Below are 27,058 nucleotides of genomic sequence, written 5' to 3' on the forward strand. Positions count from 1 at the left end.
GCTCCCCCTGCCCCCAATCCCTCCCAGCATCAGAGTCTTTTCCAATGAGTCAACTCTTCGCATGAGGTGGCCAAAGTACTGGAGTTTCACCTTTAGCATCATTCCTTCCAAAGAACACCCAGGGCTTTATCTCCTTTAGAATGGACTGGTTGGATCTCCTTGCAGTCCAAGGGACTCTCAAGAGTCTTCTCCAACACCACAGTTCAAAAGCATCAATTCTTCGGTGCTCAGCCTTCTTCACAGTCCAACTCTCACATCCATACATGACCACTGGAAAAACCATAGCCTTGACTAGACAGACCTTTGTTGGCAAAGTAATGTCTCTGCTTTTTATGCTATCTAGGTTGGTCATAACTTTCCTCCCAAGGAGTAAGCATCTTTTAATTTCATGGCTGCAATCACCATCTGCGGTGATTTTGGAGCCCAAAAAAAGGTCTGACACGGTTTCCACTGTTTCCCCATCCATTTCCCATGATCAAGCAAGCCCAAAACACTGATCATGAACAGTGTTTTATTAACAAAAAGGAAAATTAAATATACAAGGCTGGATATTATCTGACTCTTGTGAAATGTGAAGTATAAGATTTCTTTGTGCTCACTGTCACATAATTCAGGAACAGCCACAACCTGGAAAGTAAATAAAAATCTGAAACGGAGATTTTTAGAAACTCAAAAGTGAATTTAATGTAGAGTGAATTAAATGTAAAATTATAAAGATATTTCAATACATTGATACTCCAAATCCAAATGACAAAAGACAGGGAGAATGTAAATTGCATAAAACTTTTATTATTTATTAGCAGTGTATTCTTCTACACCTTAAAATAGAACAAAATGTCTTTTCAAAGGTAAACTATTCATAACAAAATACATGTCAATCTTTATTATTGGAGTAGAATCACTTTGCTATATACTTTCTATATTATACACATATTCTTCTTGATTTGTCTATGTATGTACATGTGTATAAATAATTTTAAGACATACCCATGTAGATACATATGACTAATATACACATATAATTATGGAAAATTTACAGTAGTCAATTTTACAATCATTTAGTAGCTGCACACAATTAGTGTTCACAGAACTACAACTGTCTATATGGTTCCCTTTCCCCCACTCCTCAAATATCATCTGAATTACTTTTCACCGATAATTTTGAAAAAATACTATCATTTTCCTATACAATTAACTGATCATTTTTTACAATAACTCATTATAAAATATTTTACTATTTTAGCTTTAGAAAAGGTATACAATTTAATTCCACTTAATTTTTGATTCCTAAAACATACAATTCATTTTTTTAATCAGTTTAGTGCAATTATTTGGTACTGCAGTTTTTGAAGGTTAACGAACCTGAGTCAAACATTCATTCAAATGCCTTTTTAAAAAAGTAAGACATAAACAAGATGTTTTGCTGAAGCATGTATAATAGCCTCAAGGTACCCCCTTCTAATAAATACCTGATAAATAACTCAGTGGCTGAGAGTAAAGCACTTCATACAAATCCACTGGACTGCCTGAGTAGTCCATTCTTGAGCAGCATGGAAGACAATGAGAACCTAATACTCCCCAACTCCCCATGGAAAAAAGGTTTACAGGCTTCCGGACCCTAAATGTAAGATTACACTTACATGAAAGGCCTGTGAAGTACCTAGGAGTCCCTTCATTTTCATGTGAGGTTTCAGATATGCTAGCCTGTGTGCCAGGGGTTTTGTGATCTGTCTTAAACTTGTTTCCTTTATTAATACAGAAAACTACTTAGCAGCATCCTTTGAATCCTCTTTGCTGATTTAAAACTTGCCAGACCATGTGTGAATACAGGCAAAAACCTCGTACCAAAATCAGAATATTCTAATTGGATTAAGAATTCTTTTGTGAGAAGGAAAGAAGTAAAAGCATTTGGACCGTTGAGTCATTTCATAGAGAAAAACTATGCTTTCAAGGAAAAACATTCAGTGAATTTTGATCTTCAACTGGATGTTAAATTTTGTTAAAACCTCCAAAGATGCAAAACTAAATGGCTCAGCAACAAAAACAAAGGGTAGAGAAATGATCTTAATAAGCCGTATCAAACAATTGTACTCTTGCTAAGAGAGAAACCTGGATAAAGTTATTAAATTAGACGGACTTCCCAAAAGAATGAATTGATGTGCCATATTCGTAGTGGAATCATACAGATCACTTTCTCAAACCTTTCTCCTTTACTTTTTCTTAATAAAGAGGAATTATTATTCATTGTAGATAAAACCATACTAAACAAATTCAAAATACAAATTTTTGGTAGGAAACAGCAAGAAAATCTAAGTCAAAATATAGTCTAGTTTTTACATAATTTTATATATTTATAAATTTATCAAAATAGTCTTTTAAAGTTCACAATACATACATAATGTAACACTGTACATGTAAATGTAATAAATGTATTTCCGAAATACATTAAAACTAACCTTCCAAAATACCAAATTCAACATGAAAACTGTCTTAAAAAGTTGACATCTCCATAAACATAGTTTCAGTGCATTTAGAGTAGTCATTAACCAGAGTTTTCTGGTTTCAAGTCTCATGAAGGTCTTATCTGAGTGCTCTCTTTAATTTAAGGTAAAAAGGCAGAGATATTCTTCCAGCAAGCAGTTGTTTTCTCTCTACATTGCTCATCCAGATGAGGAAACTGCATGTAAGAGTGGAACAGCTTTCACCGGAGTGGCAAGGCCTTAGTAATGAACATATTCAGACTGAAGGGACTGTGCAGGGAGAGACATAAATTGAGGTTAAATTCCATCACACACAAAAGTTCTCCTACATCATGCAGCTTTTCCCTTCAACACAAAGCAGCCTGGATCTGTTATATAAAAGATATATGAAACAAACTAAGAAGAATAGAAGAAGATGAGAGAAACAAAGGATTTGCTAAAAATGGGATATTCAATTATTATTCAAGGTAAAGTGATTACAAGAAAACTTTATATTTTAAAAGGCTCACTAATTTAGTACTAGTGATTAAAAATTAAGTATTATTTGGAAATTGATAGGTAGCATTAAACTCACTTCTACCTTTGGACAATACTATTGAGTTTTACTGAAAAGCATTAAATGACATTTGAGGCTAAATTGAAGATTATTAAAGTATATTTAAGGAATATATATTTTTTAATTCAACACATATCAAATGAAGATTAACGCTTCTAATGCAGTAGAATTAGCCATCATTTAAAAATTAGACTCCTTAAGAATGTTTGAATGTTATAAATACCTTATAAATTCTTTCCACTTAGGGGGACACAAAGCACTTCTAGCTTTGAAATTTTATCTTAAGACCCAAAAAGCTTTTGTGCAGAAGAGTCTTGCAGTCATAACATAATAAACAGTGGGCAAGTTTCAAAAAAATAAACACAGTTTTTCCCACATCACATTAGGTAACAACATATAAAAGGAGCATGCTTGGGATATGTAATCAGAATGCACTGATAACAGACATAAGCCAGGAAAAGATAAAGAGGTACAGACAAATCCGCCAACAGTTATTTTTGAGCAGCAAACAGCAGTTAGAAGAAACATAACATTAACGATTTTTGCACAATTCTAATCAAATACCTTAAACAAAGCTTACTTGATTTGCTACCAAATGCCCTTTTCTCTTCCTCCAATAAATATTTTTCAAATTTATCTGCAGCATTTTATTAATAGGTCATCAGTTCTGAGATCAGTCCATTTTTTGATAGTATAGGTATCAGTAAAAAAAAAAAAAAAAAGAAGAATCTTCATTTTGCAAATAAGTTACAAAAGGATTCAAACTATCTTTGATTAGCTTCAAAATCCCAGTGAATTTTATATCCTACCAACAGCCATTTACTATAGTACATAAGAATCTATCAACACAGTGAGTCAAAAGTTATGGTCCCTGCCCTTAAAGGGCAAAAGACCACACTGTCACACAGACATAAAGTGAAAAGACAAATGTGCCAACATTAAGCAATAATATACACAGAATAAGAGTAACACTGTTCACAAGCAAAGGATTAGGCAAAGAGTGGAAAGGGAAGGTTGAGTAGGGGGTAGGTGTGCTCTCAGGCTGCAAATTTCAGAGGTTAAAGGTCAAGAGCATTAGGAAAAAAAGGAAAAGGCTTGGCAAAATGACTGCAGGATGTAGTTTACGTAAAGGCTTCAAAACAGGAGAGATGATCAAAACTTAGGGTACTATATTGTAAATACACCTGAATTTAGAGAGAGAATAAAAGAGAAAGTCCAGTGAAACTGGTCCAATGCCTTGAAGCCCATTTAACTTGTGAGACAACAGCTGCCAACCTAGCATTTAGAGCTTAAAAGTGGACTACCATTTTTCTAGGTGCTTTATCCCAGTTTCTTCTGAAATCTGGCCAGTAGGCCGAGAGGGCAGAGCCACAAGTTCTTTGTAGCTGCAAAGATGCCACATATGCAGGCTATACATTGGCCAGTGTTTTCTTGGCAATATTTTAACTTTCACTTTTGTTCTAACTAGAAGTTACTCATGTTATCACTAACAGAAATTATAAAGCTCCTGTGACTGCTTGAAAATTTATAAAGAAGTTGTTTTTGCAAGTATCTTAAAGTTTTATCAACTCTCAATAAATAGAGATACAGCAAATGAACAGATGCTAGACAAGTGACCTTTGTGAAACTAACTTTCTTCCAGGGCAAAGTGTTTTATACATGCATCAATATACACGGAAAAAATATGTCTGTACATATATTTACATGATTTATGGAATCATGATATACACGGAACTGAAAAATGGAAACATTTCCTAGAATATTAAGGATTTCAATCCTTCATGTGAAGTATATATTCATTAGTCTTCTGTCATGCTGGTTAATTCATTCAACAATGACTGAACATCAGTAGTATGAATATATTAGGTACTGTGGGATAAAAATATGATACCAAAGTTCTCAAAACCAAACCAAACATATTCCATGGTTTCTTTATATGGTGTAAATAAAGTTAAAAAAAATCAGATCAGATCAAAACAGGTTTAGCACATTATTCTGACATCAGTGTTATGTAATAAATTAACTCCTCTTCATTTTCAGTCTAAAATGGAAATCTTAATGGAAGTGGACTTAGGGAAGGAAGAGGACTGTTAAAATCTACATGACCTATCCACTTGAAAAAAGTATAACTAGTATTTCAAGGCCTTTTAACTGAGGGGACAATAGTAACAATGACATTTAGATTTCAAGCACCACGTGTTTATATCATGGGGTTGTATTCAGGGTATCTGGTTCATTTGTCTTCTAAATGTACATGTATCCTAAAGCTATCAATGTTCCAGAAAACACAATAGCCAGTTATTAGCATTTTTAATTTTAACAGTAAAAATGTAAATGCATCATTGTACTATATAAACAATATCATTATTGATTTTATTGTTCAAAAGAGACTAATTGAAGTACAACTAACTGGAATTCTTGATAAATTAGATATGCTACTGGTCAATTATTCTGTAAAAGGATACTTATTGAGTACTTTCTACATACTAGGCACAATTCTAAACATCTTATGTGTGTTAGCTCATTAAATGCTCTGAACGGCTCATTTTAGAGATGGCGAAACTGAGGAATAAAACATTAAAGCAACTTGCCTAAGATCATGCAACTAGGAAGGAATTTGAACTCCAGCAGTGGCTACAAAGCCCAAAGTCTTAGCCTCCACAATATAATGCCTCAAGACACTTTAAGCATTTGTCCTGAGATTCAGTCCTTATCAACTGAATATTTTATCACCTGACACAGACAAATAATGAGTAGGGTATGAGCCTGAGTAAGCAAAGAAATATTAACAGACAAAAGAGAATGTACTATTTATTACTGTAATTAAGATTTTTTAATGATTTTCCATAGGACTGAACCCAAAAGAATTCTCAGTAATAGTCCATAAAGGAATTTTCTTTATTAGAACGCCCATGTTTAAATATTCTGATTAAAGTTTTAATTCGGCCTTGCCAATTTTTATCATTACCATAAGGATACCTAATCAATCTGAAATACAAAACCAACAAAAAATCCTCAGCAAAGACAAAGATATGATTACAAAGGAAGGGAGACCTGAGGTGTAAATATTATTTTACAAAGTAGCACTTATTTAAATAACCAAGAGATTTTAATTTCTCATATAGAAAATTCAAGTTCATGTGCCAATTGAGTTCAATAGGGTTTAGTGAGTTAAGACTAGATCAAGTTTAGCATGATTATATAGTATTTTTACAGTACGAATACCGTAAATGAATAATATAGCAATATCCAGCCTGCAAATGAAAGATAAAATTACCTTACATTGCAGCCCCCCAAATTTTTATGTCAAAATATAAGCTTCCATCAAGAATTCTTGCTCTGAAAGCAGTTGGATCTGACACAAAACATAGTGTTAGGTAAGGAGATCAAGACAATTTGTTCTGTTCTGGAAATGTGCTACTAATCTGTTTTGGCAGATGTAGGTAGTGACTTTAAAAATTTAGCTACTCTGAAGGAGTTTCTTTTTTAAACAGCCCAGTTATCTAATCATGGTAGAATAATATCTAATAATTATAAATATAAATACTATACAAATAGTTAACAAATAAAACTATAAACTGACTATCAAAAACAGCAAAACATAACGAATAATTAAAGTTAAGGTCTTTGCCAGCAAAACAATGCAATAATGTCTTAAGGTTCAAACAACTTGAACCAAAGGACCCTGTGATCTGATGTAGGTCAAAACCGCCATGTGCTTTTGCCACATTTATTTCTTCTTCCTTGCATTTCCCCATTTTCCCAAGTCCCTTAAGGAAGAAAAAAATAATCTACCAGTTACCCTGGTTTGAGTTCTAACTACCCAGGCAAAAGCACCTACAAGGAAAAAAGTGATTTGTTTCACACTTTGCCATACATCTGAAACTAATACAATATTGTATCAATAAATCAACCATACTCAATTTTTAAAAAGTGCTTTGTTTTCATGGTATCATTGATAATTAAAAGAAAAAATACATTTGTCAATATGGTATCATACATGTACGTCCTGTATTTTAAGATTTAGTGAACAAATGAGGGAAAAAAAAAAACACTGAGTAAAAATAAGTTTATCTATAACTGCCACTATACTCCTGGGCTTTTTATAGCTTTGCAATGGAGTTTCCAGTTGTAGTGCTTGTAAATGAGCAACACACAAAATGTATGCATTATATGTATATATTGATATGCATATGCATATATGCATATAATCATATGCATATAATCAATGCATATATCAATATGCATTGATACATATTTCCACAAATGTGATTTCATACTCTAGCAGAAGCACAGCTGAATAATGTTTTATTGGCATCATATACACAAAAAGGCTATGCTCTGTGATAAAATCAGCTTTGAAAGAAGTGTAAGCATTTTTCTATAGTGTTCTCTAAGCAGGTCAGGGACCCAAAGATTTAACAATCTGATTTTAGTTAACTAAAATGCTATATAACTATTCTCTCGCCTTCCTACATAACTTTTAATAGATTCTTTTTTCTGGAGGAACTTAATATGTGCTCTTCAACAATCATAAAGAGCTCAATTGTTAGGTGACAGATTGTTGACACCCAACTTGACTCAGCCAACCATCACATGAGTTTTCAGTTCATCTGAACACCAAAATTATATTGATGCAAGCTTGGTTAAAATGTAGTTTCTCTTATTTTAGTAAAGTCACATATCTAGAAAATAATAAACTCTCAGATTACTGTGTATTAAAGCTGACGCTGAAGCGTTGTGTGCTTGCTATTAGTGCTTCCTGTGCTTGCAATAATAACGGGCCCCTAATTAGCCCTCTGCTTAACATGTGTGAACCTAGATATGCTAACTAACGTTTAGTTCAATAAATATTTATTAGGCGTTTTCTGTACTTTGGAACCTGAGAAAACAAACATGCCTCTGAGAAGCTTTAAAGCCAGCAGAAGAGAGAGAGAATCACATACAGCTGATTGTCTCGGGAAACCCGGGGTGGGGGCTGGGGGTAGGGGGTTGTGAACAAAATCCTGTAAGAGATGAAAAGGTATTCTGCCTGGATGGGTCACAAACGCCTTATCAAAAAGAAAACTGGTGAGCCAGGCCAGGAAATATATAACCAAGCAGAGACAGGTGGAAAAGCAGAGTAAACCACCTGTGCTAGGACTCGGCAGGAGGCAGAGCTTGAGTCAGGATGCTGGCTGGAGCTGCTGAAGAAGAGCCGGCGGGGAGGCACATGGACTGATGGAGAAGGGCCCCGAAGGCAGGCCAGGGGTCCAGATGGGACCCTGTGTGTGAAGTGGAGATACTGAATGATTCTGAACACAGGAATAGTTTGAGCAGCTTGTCTCAGAAATCTAGCACAGCAGCAAAATAGAGGAAGGAAATTTAAAGGGCCATTTCAATAGTCCATGGAGACCTCGATGAAGGCAGCAGTGCTAAGAATGGACAACAAAATACAGATATTTCAAGGGAAAACTGCTAGGACTTAGTGGCTGGATGTGGCAGAGGGAAAGGCAGAAGTAGCGTCAAAGACAATTCCAGATTTCTAGCTCAGATGACTGGATATACAAAGATACAGTTAGCCAGGAAACAAGAGGAGGAGAGGACCAATGAAGGGCATGTATCCTCCTCCAGTATTGCCCAGGGGAAGGTAGAAATGTAAGTCCAATGCTGAGGAGACGATTACCCACACAGAGAAGCGGACCAAGGTCAGAGACTGGGGAAAAATCATAAAGGGGCAGGTGGACAAAGACAAACAGGTAACTATTTAATGGGAAGGGGAGGAGAAACAGGAAAATAATATTCCAAAACTCAAAATGGACCAAAATAACAGGAGAAAAGGGTGGTCAGTATCGTCAAATGCTGCACAAAAACTAAGAAGAATGAAAACTGACAAGAGATCATCAGATCTGGTTTAAAGAAGTCAGTGGCAGCCAGTGGAAAAGACTCACCAGAAGGCGGGGGGCAGGGTCGGGGGCGCGGGGAGCGGGTGTCGGGGAGGAGGGGGGAGTGGGGAGGAGGCGGTGCACATGCCTTTCTTGTCCAAGTCTGGCCATAAAGGAGACACTATGAGAGGTGGCAGAACTGAGGGAAGCAATTGGTAAGACCGGCCTGTACCTGATTGCAGGTGAAGAGACAGGCAAACAGGGTGTAAGAGACTGGAGATATAAGAGAGCAAGGCTGTGCACAGGCCAACTCCCAGGAACAGTCCACAAAGAATAGTTCAGGTTCGTGGAGTTACCACTGAAAAAGAGGAGAGCTTCTGTTTTTGAAAAGGAATAAAAGGACAAGTCAGATGCAGATATACTTTGAGGTAGTAAAGAGGGCAGTTAAGGGGAATTATTCCTGAAAAATTATATGTTCTCAGCCTCTGGAGGTTGGAGGATTTGTGCTGATGAAGAATGTGAAGAAGTTTTGGAGCAGTCAATGACTCATTGGAAAAGACCCTGATGCTGGGAAAGATTGAAGGCAGGAGGAGAAGGGGATGACAGAACAAGACAGTTGGATGGCATCACTGGCTCAGGAAACCCTGGTGTCCTGCGGTCCATGGGGCCCCAAAGAGTCGGACACAACTTAGTGACAGAACAACAAATGCGGGGAAGAGAAAGGAAGCCAAGATAGGCCAGGTAAACTCATCATGAGCACTGAAGGGTCTGGGTAAATTAGAAATTTATTTGAAATGGAATCAATTGACAGTCATGGGATTTTCTCCAACAGAGCTCAGAAGAGACTATAAACAGATAGGAGATGGTTGAACTGATCTAATTTTGGAGGCTAGTGATGAAGTGGCTATAGAAAAAAAGTTCAAGCGGAAAAGAGAATGTTGGAAAAAGGAAGCAGAAATGACTATGTGGGTTACAGAAGGAAGTAAACAGAAAGGGAACAGGCAGGGGTCATAAAGAGGTCATGGGGAGGAGTTAGTGGTAAGGGGGAGAAAATGTTTGAGAGGAGCCTTATAGAACCCAAGACACCAGAAGCAATGGTCTAAGCAGTAAGAAGGTCTATGAAATGGAATTCCAAATGAATAAAAACAAAGATCACAGGAGCTAAGGAAGCAGCTGCGAGACTGAACAAGTCACTGTCTCTTTGAGTCTTGGTTTCCTCATCTGTAAATTATGGGTTAAATAAATATGATGATGGGCTTCCCTCATAGTTCAATTGGTAAAGAATTCACCTGCAATGAAGGAGACCTTGGTTCAATTCTTGGGTTGGGAAGATGATGCATAAGCATTGCAGCTAATACAATGTAAGGTACATAGGAGGTAATCAATAAATCACTGATGATGTTAAGGATTAGAAAAATGTTACAGTTGTCATGAATGCTGGTAGAAGCTTGGTAGCTAAAGAGTAAAGCTGGGGACTTCCCTGATGGTCCAATGGTTAAGACTTTGCCTTCCAGTGCAGGGGGTGTGGGTTTGATCCCTGGTCAGGGAGCTAGGATACCTTGCAGCCCCAAATCCAAAACATAAAACAGAAACAAGTCAATAGAGATTTTTTAAATGGTCCACATCAAAAAATCTTAAAACAAAAAAAGCCAAACTCCTCAATATGATGGTATTAGGAGGTAGAGATTTGGGGAGGTAATTAGGTCATGAGAACAGAGACTTCATGAATGAGATTGGCCTTCTTATAAAAGGGACTCAGAGAGCTTCATCACCCTCTTACAGTTATGCGAGGATACAATAAGATGACAGTCTGAAGCCCAGAAGAGAATACTCACCTGAACCTGAACACGCTGGCCCCCAGTCTCTGACTTTCAGCCTCCAGAACTGTGAGAAATTGACTTGTTGTTTATAGACTGCTGCTGCTAAGTTGTTTCAGTCATGTCTGACTCTGTGCGACCCCATAGACAGCAGTCCACCAGGCTCCTCCGTCCCTGGGATTCTCCAGGCAAGAACACTGGAGTGGGTTACCATTTCCTTCTCCAATGCATGAAAGTGAAAAGTGAAAGTGAAGTCACTCAGTCGTGTCCGACTCTTAGTGACCCCATGACTGCAGCCTACCAGGCTCTTCCGTCCATGGGATTTTCCAGGCAAGAGTACTGAAGTGGGGTGCCATTGCCTTCTCCATATAGACTGCTAGTCTAGGGTATTTTATTATAGCAGCTAAGCTAACATACTATTTTTTTATATCCTTTCTTTCCACTCCCATAACCTTCAATCAGAGACTGAACCTGAGGATGCCAAAGCCCACACAGATGATGACCTCATTAATATCAGAAGGCTGAAGGCTCACAACGGTCTGCAAACACTGTGTGTATCTATATAATATCTACACACATTTAAAGGCATTATTGGGACCATGCTGACCTCAGAACAAAGCAATGCTTTGTCAACTGACATTTCCAAGTCTCCTGGGAAGGGAACAGAAGAATACCAATGCTGAAAGAAAGCCAAAGATGTGGTTCAATACTGAGACCGAGCTCAAGATCTCGACAGTATTAGTATTTCTTGGCTGAACAACTGCATCAAGTTTAAGGCAATGCCACAGGTGGATGAACCAGAGCCAGTTACACAGAGTGAAGTAAGTCAGAAAGAGAAAAACAAATACATATATTAATGCATATATATGGAATCTAGAAAAATGGTACTGATGAATCGATTTGCAGGGCAGGACTAGAGATGCAGACATAGAGAATGGGCTTGTGGACACAGCAGGGGAAGGAGTGGGTGGGATGAATGGAGAGAAGCAGCACTGACAGATATACGCTGCCATGGGTAAAACAGAGAGCCAGCAGCAAACAACTGCATAGCACAGGGGGCTGAGCTGGGCGCTCTGTGACAGCACAGCAGGGTGGGATAGGGAGGAGGGGCAGGGAGGCTCAAGAGAGCCAGGACATATGTACACTTATAGCTGATTAACCTTGTTGTACAGCAGAAACTAGCACAACATTGTAACACAATCAGCCTCTAATTTAAAATGTTTTTAAAAGACTGAGTTAGGAAAACCATTGGCAAGGCTAACACAACAAAGAAGATGAGAAAGCTACAGAATAGAGAAGAATGGGGAAATTCCAAGAGACAATGAATGACCATGACATAATCTGAAGCATCACTAAGAGACTAATCTTAAAATGTTTGAAGATCAGTACGTAAGTAAATAAAAGCTTAGTATCAGCTACTACTTAATAAAAATTTTAAAAGTCACAAAAAGGATTTTAATAGGCGAAACCCAAAGCAGCTTTCAAAAGAACCTTATTATAGGACTACTTATCTTACTTATGTTTATACATTCTAAAGGTCAATACAGTAAAAGCTTGTAATAAAAAGGCTGTTCTCATAAAGCAAAAATTAATGTACCCTGACACAGAAGTGATAAAAAACTTTTGTTGCCAACATGAATATATATATATTTATTAAAAAACACATTATTTTACAACTCCTCATGCTCACTTTCACTTTTCCCTTTCATGCATCGGAGAAGGAAATGGCAACCCACTCCAGTGTTCTTGCCTGGAGAATCCCAGGGACGGGGGAGCCTGGTGGGCTGCCGTCTATGGGGTCGCACAGAGTCGGACACGACTGAAGCAACTTAGCAGCAGCAGCAGCATGCTCAAGTGTTATTAAAAAATGTTTCCTAAAGACCATAATTTTTCCTCAGGTAGTTAAGTATCCATTTATAAAAATAAATATACCATTTAAAATTCATAATAAAAATATGTTAGTTGTTGGTCATATATTATTTAATGTATCTGTACTATTATGGGCACTGAAATGCAGGTCATTATGAAAAGCATAGAATATACCCAAGGACAGTTGTTGAAGTACAGACTGGGGACGGCAGACAGGGCTCAAACTGGGCTCCTGCCTTCAGGGTTTCTACCAAGAACTCCCGTCCCCATGATTGCCAGGATTATCTTCATCAAATCAGATCTGATCAAGTCACTCTTGCTAAAGCAATTCCAGTAGCTTAAACTGCATCTCCTGGTTGGGCTTCAGCTTACTTTTCCAGCCTGATTTTAGGTAACCACCTAAAGCTTCAGCTGCGCTGGAACACTCATCGCTCTTAAAAAAAATTATAGCTGCAATTATGGAGCATTATCTATATGTACTACGTAAAGTACTTCAGATGACTTATCTCAATTAATGATCACAAGCACCCTATTACAAAGATTATCATTACCACATTAGCTTTAAGGCCTCACAGGCACACAAACCCCTTTCAAAGCACAGTCTTATGTCTATAAAATTTACAAAAATAGTTTGTACTGTTTATCTTAAATAGGTCCCACCAAATTGTTTAAGTTTTAGGATGCACAAAACCTAGTTATGCTCCTGATTACTATTATTCCCATTTACTGAGGCTCAGAGAAGTTAAGTAACTTGCCAAAGTACTTGCCAAAAGGAAATGGTAGAGACAAGATTTGAACCCAGGTCTACTTGTCTTTAGAACCTAAGAACTATCGTACTAAGGTTCTACCTCTGTTCTTGTAGCTCCCATTGCCTGAAATGACCATTCTTCCTCTTCATATTTTCATCACTAGATTCCTAGAAGGCTCCTATTCGTCCTCCAAAGCCCAACTAAAATGTTACCCTTTCTTTACAGCATTTCCTAATCTTTCTTGAAAAAAAGAGATATCCTTTAGATATCCCTCTATTTTAAACACCTATCACGGTATATATATGATATGAAATAATCAGAAGAAAATGCTTTTTTGTAGTCAAAATGATCCAGGTGCAAATTATAGCTTTGCAACATATTTGTGGTATAACCTAGGGCAAAATATTTAAACTCTCAAACCCTCAAGGTATTTATCTTTAAAATGGAAGCAATAATTCTTAGCACGATCATTCATTTAAATATCCAAACATCCATAATATTCAGGAAGTACTTGATGAGCGCCTACAATAAGCAAGGCACAGAGCATAAAAGAGTGAAAAACAGAGATACCGTCCCTGCTCTCACAAAGTTTACAGTCTAGTGGGGCATACAGATAAGGGGACAGATGATTAAAATGCAAAGTGAGAGTCTGAGTATCAATCAAGACCAAGGCAGGGTGTACAAGGGCTTACGGGGGAAGCATGGTGACCTAACCTACACTTGCAGGGTCAGGCAAGGACGAGGCAGATGACTAGCAATTCAGTGGTAAGTCTCTTAAAAATAACATAGAGCAAATATTCAAGACAGATGCCTCAAGTAATTTCAATTTAATAAAATACTTCCACCCCACCCACACCATAATCACACGTCCTTCAACTCTTTTAAGATTTGAAAACTCCTCTGAATGCCGGGGAGGGAAAACTGATTTTTTTTACAGTAAGTGGGTCAACCAAAATGAAACTTGGTGTGTTGTGCTGGTCAGTAGAAACCTCAAGAAGAACAGAACAGGCCAAATAAATGAAAATAAAATCTGCTTCTCAGAATTCTGTCACAACCATAAGGATTCCTTAACATTTCTTCTTGTTTTCTGTGTTAAAGCACTTCATGACAGAACAAGGAAATCATTTCCACATTTTTCTGGGGGCTGAACTGCGGCACAAAGTGAGAAGCAATTGCAGCTTTCAAAAGAGATGCTAATTGCAGCTTTTAAAATATTAGACGCCCTCTAAATACCCGGCAACCCCCGTTCCCTAGGAGTTTCTGGGTCTTTCTTAAAGGTGGGGGAAGGATACTGCAATCTAGATTTCATTTCCTACCTGAGGATTTAAAAACATTTTTTTGCTGAGTGATATAGCACTGGAAAGAAAGACCATCTTATTTAGACAAGAAACCTGTAACAATTACAAAAGCTGCATTGAAACAATGAAGGGAAAACACTCAACCTCCTACTTTATTCTGCATAAAATGGGAATTTCCATCTTAATTTAGACTTTCTGCCAGCAAGCCAGCAACGGTAGGGCTTGGAGCCCTTCCTCTCACAGAGGTTTATTAGGCAAAGATGAAGGAAGGAAAATCGGCTATAAGACACCTATTGTTGTTACTTCCTGGGAGGGTGAGAGGGAGGAAAATGTCCTGCTGGCAATTCTGTTTATAAATGCTTTTCTTTACACTAAGGTAACAAATTTAAGGAGAAAAGGGAAGAGGAGCAGCTGCCCACACAGAATATTACTTTAAATTTCATTATTGGAAAATCACTCTATTCAGGCCAGGAGAGGGATGAGGCACAGGAGGAGAGGTGAAGAAAAATAACAAAATATGGAATGAAGCCAAAATCAAGTTATATAGACAGAGTGGCTACAGGAACCAACATGGGAGCTAGGCAGTCCCCACATTGCCAACAGAAAAGAGGAAAACTGAGATCCAGAACAAGTAGAACGTTATTCTCATCAAACTACCAGTGCTTGTATTGGTAAGTATTCAGCTATCTACCAATCAGGTATTCCTAACTGAATACCAAGCTGAATACCAAGCTAAGTATTCAGCTATAAATGTGGATTACAGCTAAGTCCCCTACATATGAATCTTCAAGTTTTGAACTTTCAAAGACGCAGATGTGCATTCGCATGTCCAATCACATAAGTAAGTTCACATGTCTGGCGCGTATTGTCCCACGCATGCATCTTCTACACGGGGTTGTACTTTCATGTACTTTTCTGAACAGGACTCTATAGGGTACAGTATCTTGATTTCAAGCCCAGGATGTCCAGAAGCAAGCATCAAAGCAGCGGGGATGTAGCTAGTACTGCTAAGAAGCACTGGGACTTGGAGGCCCAGAGAAAGGACAGAGAGAGACAAGAGGAAGAAGTAACTGGAGAACCGAAGAGATTCACGATGCAGGAAACGGCAAGGAGATTTTCTTTGAGGAGGCACTGTTAGTCTTTGAGGCCAGGACCCAACCTACAACAGTACAGGAAGACTGCATCAGCCCTTCAGAATGCAATCCGGTGCTTCCACGTCATCTATGACGAGACAGAAAGAGCTACTACACAGACATCACTGGATTGTTTGCAAGAGGGTAGACAGAATTGAATCCAACAAGGAAACAGAACTTGTGCCATCAACGTAAAGGTATGAGTGAAGTTGCATCTTGCCCTCTGTCTTCTATTGCTGATTATCTTTCGAGTCTTCCATCTCCCATCTCCTCTCCCTCCTCCAGTCAGTAATTCTTGCCTGTTACTTGATGCCAGTATACCAGCTGTACTGTTGTACTGTATTACTGTACTTGTCAAGAATGTTTTCTTTATCTTTCGTGTTTGTTTCTTATGTTTGTGTGAAAAGTATTATAAAACCTATTACAGTACAGTACTATATAGCTGATTGCATTATTAATAGTTGGGCACCTAAGCTAACTTTGTTGTACTTAGGAACAAACTGGACTTGTGAATGCACTCTCAGAAGGAACTAGTCCTTATGCAGGGGACTTACTGTACACGAAACCTTTAGCCACAAAATCTGCAAGATATTCAAGTAATTATCTTCATGTTTAACACTTTTTCTGAAAATGGAAAGATTCATACTCTGGTCTAAAAAAAGAGGCTGACCCATAATCAGTATATGAAAACATCGACTGAACTCAACTCCTGTTCTGAAGTACATGACTTGTAAACCTAGTTATGAAAATGTAAATACACTTCATTTTCCATCTAATCCCAGTTACAAGGATTTAAGTTTTATTGATACATGTGTGCCCATAACTTAATGGGATTAGAGTCAAATTAAGGGATAGGGTCGGCTGAGGCTATAATCTATACAGGAATCTCAAGTTGAAAAACATCACCGGGAATAAAATCAGATAGGGGGAATCATATGTGCTAGAAAGGACTCTGGGTGTACAGAGTGGGAAAAAAACTTTGAAAAGAGGCCTCAGGTAGGGATGGGCGTAGTAATGAGTCCAACACACACACGCGCACACACGTATGAGTACGCACACACACTGCATCTTCACATTAGAAAAGTGGTTTCTAAACTGCCATATAAGGAAAGCGGGTCCTCTTAGCTAATACCATGGGGTATGGGTTTTCACAAAAGGCCCTGAGAGGCCCACTGCCACCCGCATGTCTCCTCCTCTTCCCTCCCCTGCAAAGACCCACCTCCCCCAGGATAACGTCACTTCAGTTATGTCTGATTCTTTAAGACCCCATGGATTGTAGTTCACGCCAGGCTCCTCAGTCCATGGGATTCTCTAGGCAACAATACTGGAGTGGGTTGCCATGCCCTCCTCCAGGAGATCTTCCTGACCCAGGGATCCAGCCCACGTCTCTTATGTCTCCTGCATTGGCAGGTGGGATCTTTACCATTAACGCCACCTGGGAAGCCCCCTCCCAGGGTAAAGGCTGAGGAAGTGTCTGAAGAACAGTGGGCATGAGGGGCACAGGACCACAGCCTTCCCAGAACACTAGGGCTTGCTTGTGCCTGAGTCGAGGCAAGGCTGCATTCTAACACTGATTGACACTGCCTTGTGTAGATCTATTTCTCCTTCCTATTTTGTCCTCATTCTCTTGAATCAAAACTCACATTCCCATAGATCTCAATTCCCTTTGAAGCAATCAACAAATGTGATTAAAGTGACTCTTGGCAGGGGGGCGAACCAACAAAATCTTACTTAACTCGGGGAGTTGGTGATGGACAGGGAGGCCTGGCGTGCTGCAATTCATGGGGTCGAAAAGAGTCGGACATGACTGAGCAACTGAACTGAACTAAACTGAACTGAACAAGGATTACTGGTTAAAAAGTGGGCTTGGAGACCGAAATGAAGAACTCATGGGTAAAATGTGTATGGAGATCCTCATCCTATCTCTAGAAGAGTGAGAGCTCATTTTAAACATCTTCCTGTTACCCTGCCTTCCCCTCTCCTATATCCCAGGTACCTACCCATAAACCTTCCTTATCAACACTCTCCATTTGTCATTTAATCAATTCTGAGTCAGTTTCCTGCCAGAAGGTGACACAGTCAAGGGCTTAAATGGTTACTTCTGAGAAGACGCTGTTCATCAGCACCTTACATGCTTAAATACTCCAAATTCATTGATATACAGTGTAGAAAAAGCCGGGATACCACCACAACCACAGCAGATGCTGCCTGTCATGTGACTCAGTCCCCTGACCTTGTACCCTATACTCAGAGTGATTGGAGAATGAACCTGCTGAAAAGTAACTGAAGTCAACAGGGTCCACGATGAAGGGAGTGAGAGCCGCTTCCTTTCCTAGAGACATCACATACAAAGGAGAGGGAAGAGGAGAAGAAAAAGAAGGAGGAAAGAAAACCAGGTTGAAACTTGGCATTTACTTAAGGAGCCAGCGGAATGTGCGTGCAGAGACAGTTTCACCGCACAGAGGGAGGCATAGATCAGAAGGCTTCCTTGGCACTATTAAATTTCTTTGGTGGCAGCCTTGGCTGGGAGGGCAAGGCACAAAAGTTGAGCTCAGGGTTCTGAGGGCCAAGAGGGGGTGTCTGCAAACTTGCGGTCCCAGCCAAGGCACAGAAGTCACGTTCAGGGTTCTGAGGGCCAAGAGGTGGTGTCTGCGAACTTACGGGGATTGATCGGCTCAGGAATCTCGCTGAGGAGGAAGACAGGCCGGTGTAGGAGGGCCGCAGGGCGGTGGAGTGCTCCTCGGTGGTCTTAGTGCCGTGGGGGCCCGGCTGACTGCTTGGGGCACTCCCACTGCTGCTGCTACTTCGGCTGTACTGGTTGTTGTTGAGCTCAGGGTAATTTCTGGCAGGCGGCTGGGAGCTGCCATTCAAGAGGTTGGTGAACGGGTTGGCGATGAAACCCATCTTGGAGGGTGATGTGGTCTTTTTGTTCTCTGGATCGTCGGCTGCAGCATTCAAGTTCCCTAGAGAACTGGCTAGCCGGGAGTTTATGGAAAAGCTGAATGAAAAACACAGGTGGGGGCGGGGGGGGGACATAGATAGCCATGTATACTCATGCAGAGTTCATGTTTCTAAAACACATTAATCAGGACATTAGGGGAAGGCGATGCAGACAGTTCGGATCAATGCAAATGGTGACAGAATAGTTCTTGGTGATCTTACAATATGTGGCCTGTAGTTATACGTGGCAACTTCCTCTGTCAAAATCAGTTAAGACTCTAGAGCAGGCTCACTTTGACCAGAGATCCTGAAATAGAATATGTGGGGGTTCTCTTTGCCCTGAGGCAGGAAGTAAATGAATAGGACTGTGTAAGGGGAGAGCACAGAGCAGCCCTAAGTACAAGATGTAACTTCTATTAATATATATTCAATCCTATGACTACATCAAACATTCCTGCCCTGTTTAGTTCTGCCCCTATGCATCAGGGAGCAGACAACAGTATCATACAATATCAGTCTGTGCAACTGAACACCGTTCCTGGGATCATGGTAGGCCTGCTGTGGAAGGGCATGTTGTACAGCATTCCCTCCATGGCCTTGTCCCCACAATTCAAGACAGGAACAGAAGCCTAGGGGGTCACAGAGCCTTTGGTGGTTCCCCGCCCCGCCACCCTCCCGTCCCCTCCTCTGACAAACTTCAGACAAACTGGCAGTCGCTGCTGCCTTCCCTTTCCTCCTGCAGTGCCTCGGGAGAAGAGAGAAAAATTACCTTCTTACACTGGCGCCTGAGGATACAGAGCCTCTGTTTATCCTCTTGGCTGTCACAGAAGGGGACAAAGCCACTTTCGAGGTCTTCAAAGGAGATGCAGATCCTTGTGGGGAAGAACCCAATCTTTGTGGGGGAAAACGGGCAAAGAATCACACAGGAACTGTGTTATCGTAACATTCAGCCATCAACCAGGACAAAGTAAACTAACAAATGTTAAAGAGATCAGGTCAGGTCCTAACAACAGCAGCCGACACTGACGCAGCTCTCACTCTGAGCCGGGCGCTCATCTCAGACCTTACAGGCATTAACTCAGCTCATCCTCACAACAACCCTACAAGGGAGGCGAAGACTGCACTTTGCAAGTCAGCAAAGCCTCTCAGCGAATGAGAAGAGGCAGAGCTGGGATTTAAATGCAGGAACCAAAGTCCCATGGTAACCATGATCCTGCCATCCTTGGTCACTTCCCTCCCTTGGACTGGCGTTCATTCCTCCCGAGTCCTTAGATTCTACTTCTGTATATTTTAAATCTCTCCTCTCCTTTCCAAGACTGGAAAGATTTACTGCAGCTGCCTGGGGTAAGCATCATTATTTCTTATCCTTACTCCTAGTAGCCCCTTTTAATCTTGTTCCTGGAAACTCACATTCTGAATAGCCTCTAGCAAAATCTAAGATATCTAATCATGTCGATTCACTATTTAAACCATTTAATCTTTCCTCAGTGTCCAAAAAGACTAAACTTCTTGGCTTGGCTTATAAAACCCTCTGAAATCTGGTATTTTCCAATTCTCCACACTTTCCCACCATTCCTCTACTCCAGCTACATAAAATGCTCTGAGATACCTGGATGGATGACATCAATACCCCTGTCCAGTTTACATACACTATTTTCCCTGCCCTTACCTCACCCCCACACACACTTTTCCCTTCCACTGCCATCTGACTCACTCCTATTGCTTAGCCTTTCATAATAGGCCAATCAGCTGCTACCTCTTACAGCAAGCCTTCACTGAATTCCCAGGTGGGGTCAGCATGCAGCTTCATCATATATTCTCACAGTAAATCATAGCTTCTTATACCATCTTGAATTATTTGATACTGTCTACTTTCCTCAAAATAAGCTCCCTCAGGAGCAAAGAACTTTCTCTCACTTCAATTCCCAGTGACTAGCACAGTGCCAGACTCAGAGCAGGTGCTCAGTAAATGTTTGCTGAGTGAACACAGAGGGAAAATTGACCCAAGTCTGGACAGTCAAGGCCCAGTCATGGTTTTAATACCAAATCTGTTTTGTCCTGGACAGGTATTTTAATGAAGAGGGACTCTTTTCCCTATCTGCTACAGAAAAGCTGCTTTACTTGTACTCTTCCTTTAATCATCTTCCCTCCAAACAGGAGCGTACAATATGGTTTGCCTCTAAATTAAGGACAGAAGAAGTTGAACAGGGAAGCAGCTCCAGCTTCTGGATAAGTCTGGGTCATATCAGAACTGCTCCAGTAAGCAACCCTAAACCTACAGCTGAATGAGAACAGGGATGAGGAATGTATTAGCTTCTTCCCCATCTGTTCATGACAGTTTTGGTCAAATATCTCTACAACCCTCACCAAGGCCTATGCACAATCCTGATACCACCGAGACCACCAGGAAGTGTTCGGGGAACATTTTTCCAAAGAAAACCACTAACGTTTCCTCCTCTAATGGAGACTCGGGAAGGAAATAAAACTAGGAAACAAAGGAAGGGAACAGACACATGCAAAAATAGGAGGAAAAAAGAACAGAAATGTCAAAAATTCAAGGCAAAATCTATCACAGGCTTGAAAGGCATGTTGCAGAGCAACTCTGGTTTACTAAGAGACCCCACCATATGCTGGGCACACAGGGTACACTGGCATCGCTCCCACAGCCATGCAGCTTTGCAGGCACCTCAGGAAAACAAAACTCTTGCTCATCATGAGCATTAACTATAAAGCCAATTATAATAATCTGGAACAGAAACAAAGGAATTTTAAAAGTGAAAAGCTATTTGCAGCTTATTTCCATGGGCTTAAAGTTGTGAAATGTATCTAAAGGGTCATCATCTAGTAATAGTTCAAGGTCTCTGCCACGGCCATGGCTCTCAGTGGCCTAGGTCACTCCCAATGGCAATGTGTGTGTGCTCAGTCATGTCCGACTGTAGCCCGCAGGCTCCTCTGTCCAGGGGATTTTCCAGGCAAGAATACTGGAGTGGGTTGCCATTTCCTTCTCTCAACCCAGGAATAGAACCCCCATCTCATATATCTCTTAATGTCTCGGCAGGCATATTCTTTACCACTGAGCCACCTGGGGAGCCCCATCTAAAGGGTAGCATTTGCCTATAATCTACTAGAAATTCAACTTGGTTGACAGTACCTGGAAGGCTGGGACACTGCTCTTGGATGCCCTTTCATATCCTCCAACCTACAGAAACCAAAGACAAATGTTCACTCATCACCAGGGTCACACATTTAAGCCAAGACCAAAAGCCACATCCTCTGGAGTCAGACCAGCAAAATTATTAAATGGGCAAGAGGGATAGACCTTGCAAATGGATATTAGTATTTATTTACTTTATAAGTCCTAAAGCCAGTGGGGAATCCATTTTAATCATTTTGTTTCATCTTGAATTTCATTTACAGTAAAATTCTTTTTCATCAGAAGCTGGTACTGCATCTATTCAGAGTGAGGAAAAAAAAAAGTTTGATGATGGGGCCATGATGCTGTTAAGAAAAATTATATTCAGAAAAATGAGAAAATTTATAAGGATGAAAAGAAAGAGATAAACACCATCTTGGAATGAGCCTTCTCAAGTCTAGTGAAGCTTCTCTTGCTTCTTTTGCCATTTTATCAGCCAAGTTATACCACAACTTATCCCTTCCTCCCACTTATGGCTTCTTACAAATCAAATATAAATCTGTTGGAAATTAATTTTAATTAACATAAAGCACTTTCTTAGAGTTTCAAGGAAAAATGGTAAATAACAAAGATTGGTAATATATTTACTGATCTTGAAGAAACTTCCAGTAAGACAGTATATACAGTGAAAAGAATATGGACTTTGAAGAGTGCTGGGTTTGAATACCAGCTAGGGAGCGATTTACCTTCTCTAATCTCAAGCAACCAACACAAATATAGGTAACGGTGCCACCTTCTGTGCTTACTCAGTTAATCTTCATGTCCAAACTAGGTACCTAGCGAAACTCCTGGCGCCATAGCAGTTCGTTGGTAGATCTACATTTCCTTAACCTCTCAGTGGCAGTTGGTGAGTATCACTAAGTACCAGATTTTCTATTCCATCTTCCCATCTTACTATATAAAACAATTACCTCAACTTCAAGCTATATACGAACCTTCATATTTCAGGGCAGGAAACCAGTACTCAAAGCATAGATAATGATCTGACCAGACCCAATCTGACTTAAGTGTTATAATCCCTCCAGATAATACATAAAACTAAATTCTCTGTGAGTAGTCTGCTCGACATTTATCACAGCAAAACAGCCTTCTTGCTATGCATTTCTCTCACTTAAAAGTCAAAGGAAAATAACCATTTCCCATGATACTCATTTGTGGACTTGCCACCTCTTACATTACAATAAAGAATCTTGATATTTAGAGATGTTGAACCTACATTAATTCTGAAGCTTTATTTCTTCCACTTAGTCTGAATTAGCAGAAGATTTCAAAGGTTGTGGTCTGAAGTTAAGTCCCACCAACTGATTCTGATGAGTAATTTCAGATCTCCAAACTAAGATTGTTTGTAACTTAACAGACAGGAATTGCTTATTCAATTCCCAGAAATAGGAAGTCGGGCTAACGAGTGAGGGTATACCAAAAGCTCGGCATACAATACTTTCCTGCACACTCTAGATTAAATACAAATGCTTGGCACACCTCTGAGGATTCGGCACAGAAGAAGAAGCCCATTCACAGGAAAAGAGTGGCATTCCTAACAGAATTTTGAACAGAGTCCCAGAGACAACCAACCACAGCGTGGCAATTTTAGGGGGAATTCCAGAAATTAAGATGTAGCAGCTGCTTTCGATAAGCTTCTAAAATGTATCTACTCCCCACAACATTAATAAATAACACAAAATAGTAATAAACCAAAAAATGAGAGGTAAACATGGTACTTATAGAATGATAACCAAAAGAGATTAAATATTCTACCCACACATGGAGGTAAAATATAAACTTAAAAGTTTAAAATAGATCTACCTAAATGCACAGGATGGTGAGGTGCGGGGCTGTCTCTGACTTTTTAAGGCACGTAGTTTGTCTCCCTGGGTTATATTATTTTTCATTTCCACATCTTCATCCTCTTCTAAATTATTCTGAAAAAAAAATTCATGTTCCACAGAAAGGTCATTACAAATAATTCTACTTTATACAGAATTCTTAATCGCTTATAGATTATCTCTGTATATGGAATATATTTTACATAGATTATCTAAAAAGAATAAAAGCACTACAAATTCAGCAATGGTCACATAGATACTAAAGAACATTGTATTAATTACCAATTAAATATACTAGTCAAATTCCAAATCAAAGAAGCATGATTATGGCTGTAGTAAATTTAGAAGGAGCTTTGTTGCAATGGACCACAACGACGGAGACTTTCTTGCAGACAAAATCACACTTTGGAATATAGCTTAGATATAAGCTGGCTCAAAAGACACAGTACAAATATTTTCCAGAAGTTATCAGAATCCATCACTGCAAATTCCATAATTTGTTTATATAAGTGACAGATAAACAACTTAGGATATCTATACAGTAACTTACTAACATCATTTAACACTAGTAAAAGCACTCAAGATTCTTCCAAAAGGAGTTAAACCTTACTAGCCTGGGAAAGTGTGTTGCCTGATGAAATAAGTCTTACAGTTGGCAATAAATATATAAGTACCACACTAGTTCTTTTCGCATGCCAGCTCACATTTAATTCTCATAACCCAGGGAGTGGGGATAGGGAGGGCACTGATACTCTTAATTTCAAGACGAGAAAAGGAGGTGCTAGTGGAATGTAAGAATATTACCTAAGCTCCCCTAAACTCTTCCTGACAGAGCTATGATTTTAAAATCAGGTTTTCTGTCCTCAGATACAATGTTCTTTCTAAAATACATGCCACTGCACACTAACTTTGCACCATAACAACTGTATTTTGTTTTTTCCTTACCTGAAAAAAAATCAAAAGGTTTGCATTTGCTAAGATCATTTCTAGCCATAAGTCTCCTTTCCTCTTTAAAGCTAGAATTCTTATTTGATGAAAGATGTACAAAAATACACTTCCCTCTGTCACATTCTAGTCATTTTTGATGGCCATTCCTGAATCAAAACACTTTTTGTTCCCTGCCGCCTATGTTGGGGCCCATGGATGCATCTGGAGCTTAGTAGGCATGTCTTGGGTAAAAAGATTACACCTCATTACTACAGCTCTGATCTTAGAAAAAAAGACAAAGGAAATACACAGCCAAAAAAAAAAAAAGAAAGAAATACACAGCCAGTAGGGAAGAAAAAGAAATGAAGATGAAAGCTTCCCAGAGGAAGCAATTCCTTAGCCGAGTCTTAAAGAGGGAGTACTTGTGAAGCAAGCCAAATCAAGCCAACAGGAAGGGCCATCCTGGCAAAGAACATTAGTTCAACAGTCACGGGATCATGGAACCTCAAAGTCAGGGGGTTCTCTTAGAGTCACTGAGAAATGTCTACCTATAAAGTCCCAAGAAATCAATTATACTATTCATCTTTGTCCATTCAGTCCCTGTGGGAGTAAATCCACTTTCACTCAAGGAAGCCTGCAGGAATAGAGATCAGGCATGCCTGCAGGCTAGACTTCCAAGCAGGACGGCACATCTCAGAAGTTGAACTTAGCTTCACCTAGCACCCAACATGCTGCGTTGGTAAGAGTTACTTGCTCCTGATGGAAGGACAGCACAGCCAAGAGTCTCCAGAATATGAGGAGAACCAAGAAGAATATGAAAGTGAAAGTTGCTTGGTCATCTCCAACTCTTTGCAAACCCATGGACTACACAGTCCATGGAATTCTTCAGGCCAGACTACTGGAGTGGGTAGCCTTTCCCTTCTCCAGGGGATCTTCCCAACCAAGGGATCAAACCCAGGTCTCCCACATTATAAGCCTCCATAAGATAGGCAAGGAAACCTTCTGGAAGGCCGGACAGGATTTTCACCCCAATCAGTTTCACAGTCTAATGAGTGTCTTTGTGGGCAAGCCAGGAATGCTTGTTTGTTCATTCAACAAGGAGGATCTTTGTGTTCCCAGCTCTGAAGTGCCTTCAAAAGTCTAAGGAAAGTGATCCTCAACTTGAGACTGCAATATTCAACCTATCTGTCAAGTGTAAAGGTAGAACAAAGGTACAAAAATTTACCTCTTACACACTCTTTCTGGGAAAATTATTATAGGATGTGCTTCAGGGAAAAAAAGAAGACAATGTGAGATCCAGGAAAATCAGGGACCCAACTGAAGAGTGTGAAGAAAAGGTCTTGGGTCAGAACTCTATGTCTGCACTAGAGAACAGTTAGTCCAGGTTGGAAGGTATAAGCGTCCTCAGGAAAAGAATGGACTTGGTAAGATTTTTTTGCTGTGTTGAGATTTTGAAAATTTTTAAATTGCTTGGCACAATTTGTGGTGGGGGGAGGGGGTACAGAGAGTAACATTCTGTTTTCCCAAATATATAGAAAACCATGCAAATAAAAACGGCAAATAACTCTAGGGAAAAAAGCTTCAACAAAGGAAACAGTCATAGTGGGCTATTAAGCTCAACAGTGAGCAATATTTACATAGTAATAATGTATACATTATTTAGGTTTAACCAAAATTATAACTATATTGGGAAGCTGGAGGAGTAAAGGTAATTGCAAGGTAGAAGAATTATTCTTGTCCACCATAACCAGGAGACAATAGGAAAATGCCCATAATTGATAAATTTTTAAAAATAGTGTTATTGTAAGATACTTAGAAATATGACAGGGAAAATATTAGTATAATTTGCTTAAAGGCTTTCCCCCTTTGAGAGTGGGTCTGGGAATACAGCAAGGTGGGATAGGGAACTGATTTTCTTTTTTATCAGAATTCAATACTTTTGAAATTTCAAAAACTGTTGTCATGATTTTTAAAAATAAAAATTAATTTTAAAATATACAGTTAAAGTAACTATTTTTATATTATAGTTATGTGTGTTTCTCTCTCCTGCTGCTGCTGCTAGGTCACTTCAACCTGTGCGACCCCATAGACGGCAGCCCACCAGGCTTCCCGTCCCTGGGATTTCCAAGCAAGAACACTGGAATGGGTTGCCATTTCCTTCTCCAATGCATGAAGGTGAAAAGTGAAGTGAAGTCACTCAGTTGTGCCTGACTCTTAGTGACCCCATGGACTGCAGCCTACCAGGCACCTCCATCCATGGGATTTTCCAGGCAAGAGTACTGGAGTGGCGTGCCATTGCCTTCTCTGGTTTATCTCTCCTACTTTATTATAAATCTTAAAGGTGAACATTTTTTTAATTATAATACATTTTAAACACATAGAAAACAAGTAAATGATGTAACAGCCAGT

General features: G+C 39.5%; 1 protein-coding gene across 10 annotated transcripts in view; it reads right to left on the reverse strand.

The window, feature by feature from the left end:
- Positions 1-769: 769 nt before the first annotated feature.
- CDC14A (cell division cycle 14A) overlaps positions 770-27,058 on the reverse strand; it is a 189,674-nt gene continuing 163,385 nt past the window's right edge. For 5 of the 10 annotated variants that reach the window (XM_070786027.1, XM_070786029.1, XM_070786030.1 and 2 more), the window contains 5 exons: positions 23,703-23,818; positions 21,858-21,905; positions 19,476-19,598; positions 18,428-18,764; positions 770-2,750 (listed from right to left, as the gene is read on the reverse strand). In XM_070786027.1, the coding sequence (XP_070642128.1) occupies positions 2,721-2,750; positions 18,428-18,764; positions 19,476-19,598; positions 21,858-21,905; positions 23,703-23,818 (654 nt within the window). In that variant the 3' untranslated portion in view covers positions 770-2,720. The other 5 variants (XR_011565780.1, XR_011565781.1, XM_070786028.1 and 2 more) reach the window with 5 other exon arrangements.

Source organism: Bos indicus, chromosome 3 (assembly GCF_029378745.1).
Source record: "Bos indicus isolate NIAB-ARS_2022 breed Sahiwal x Tharparkar chromosome 3, NIAB-ARS_B.indTharparkar_mat_pri_1.0, whole genome shotgun sequence".
In the NCBI taxonomy this organism is placed as follows: Eukaryota; Metazoa; Chordata; class Mammalia; order Artiodactyla; family Bovidae; genus Bos; species Bos indicus.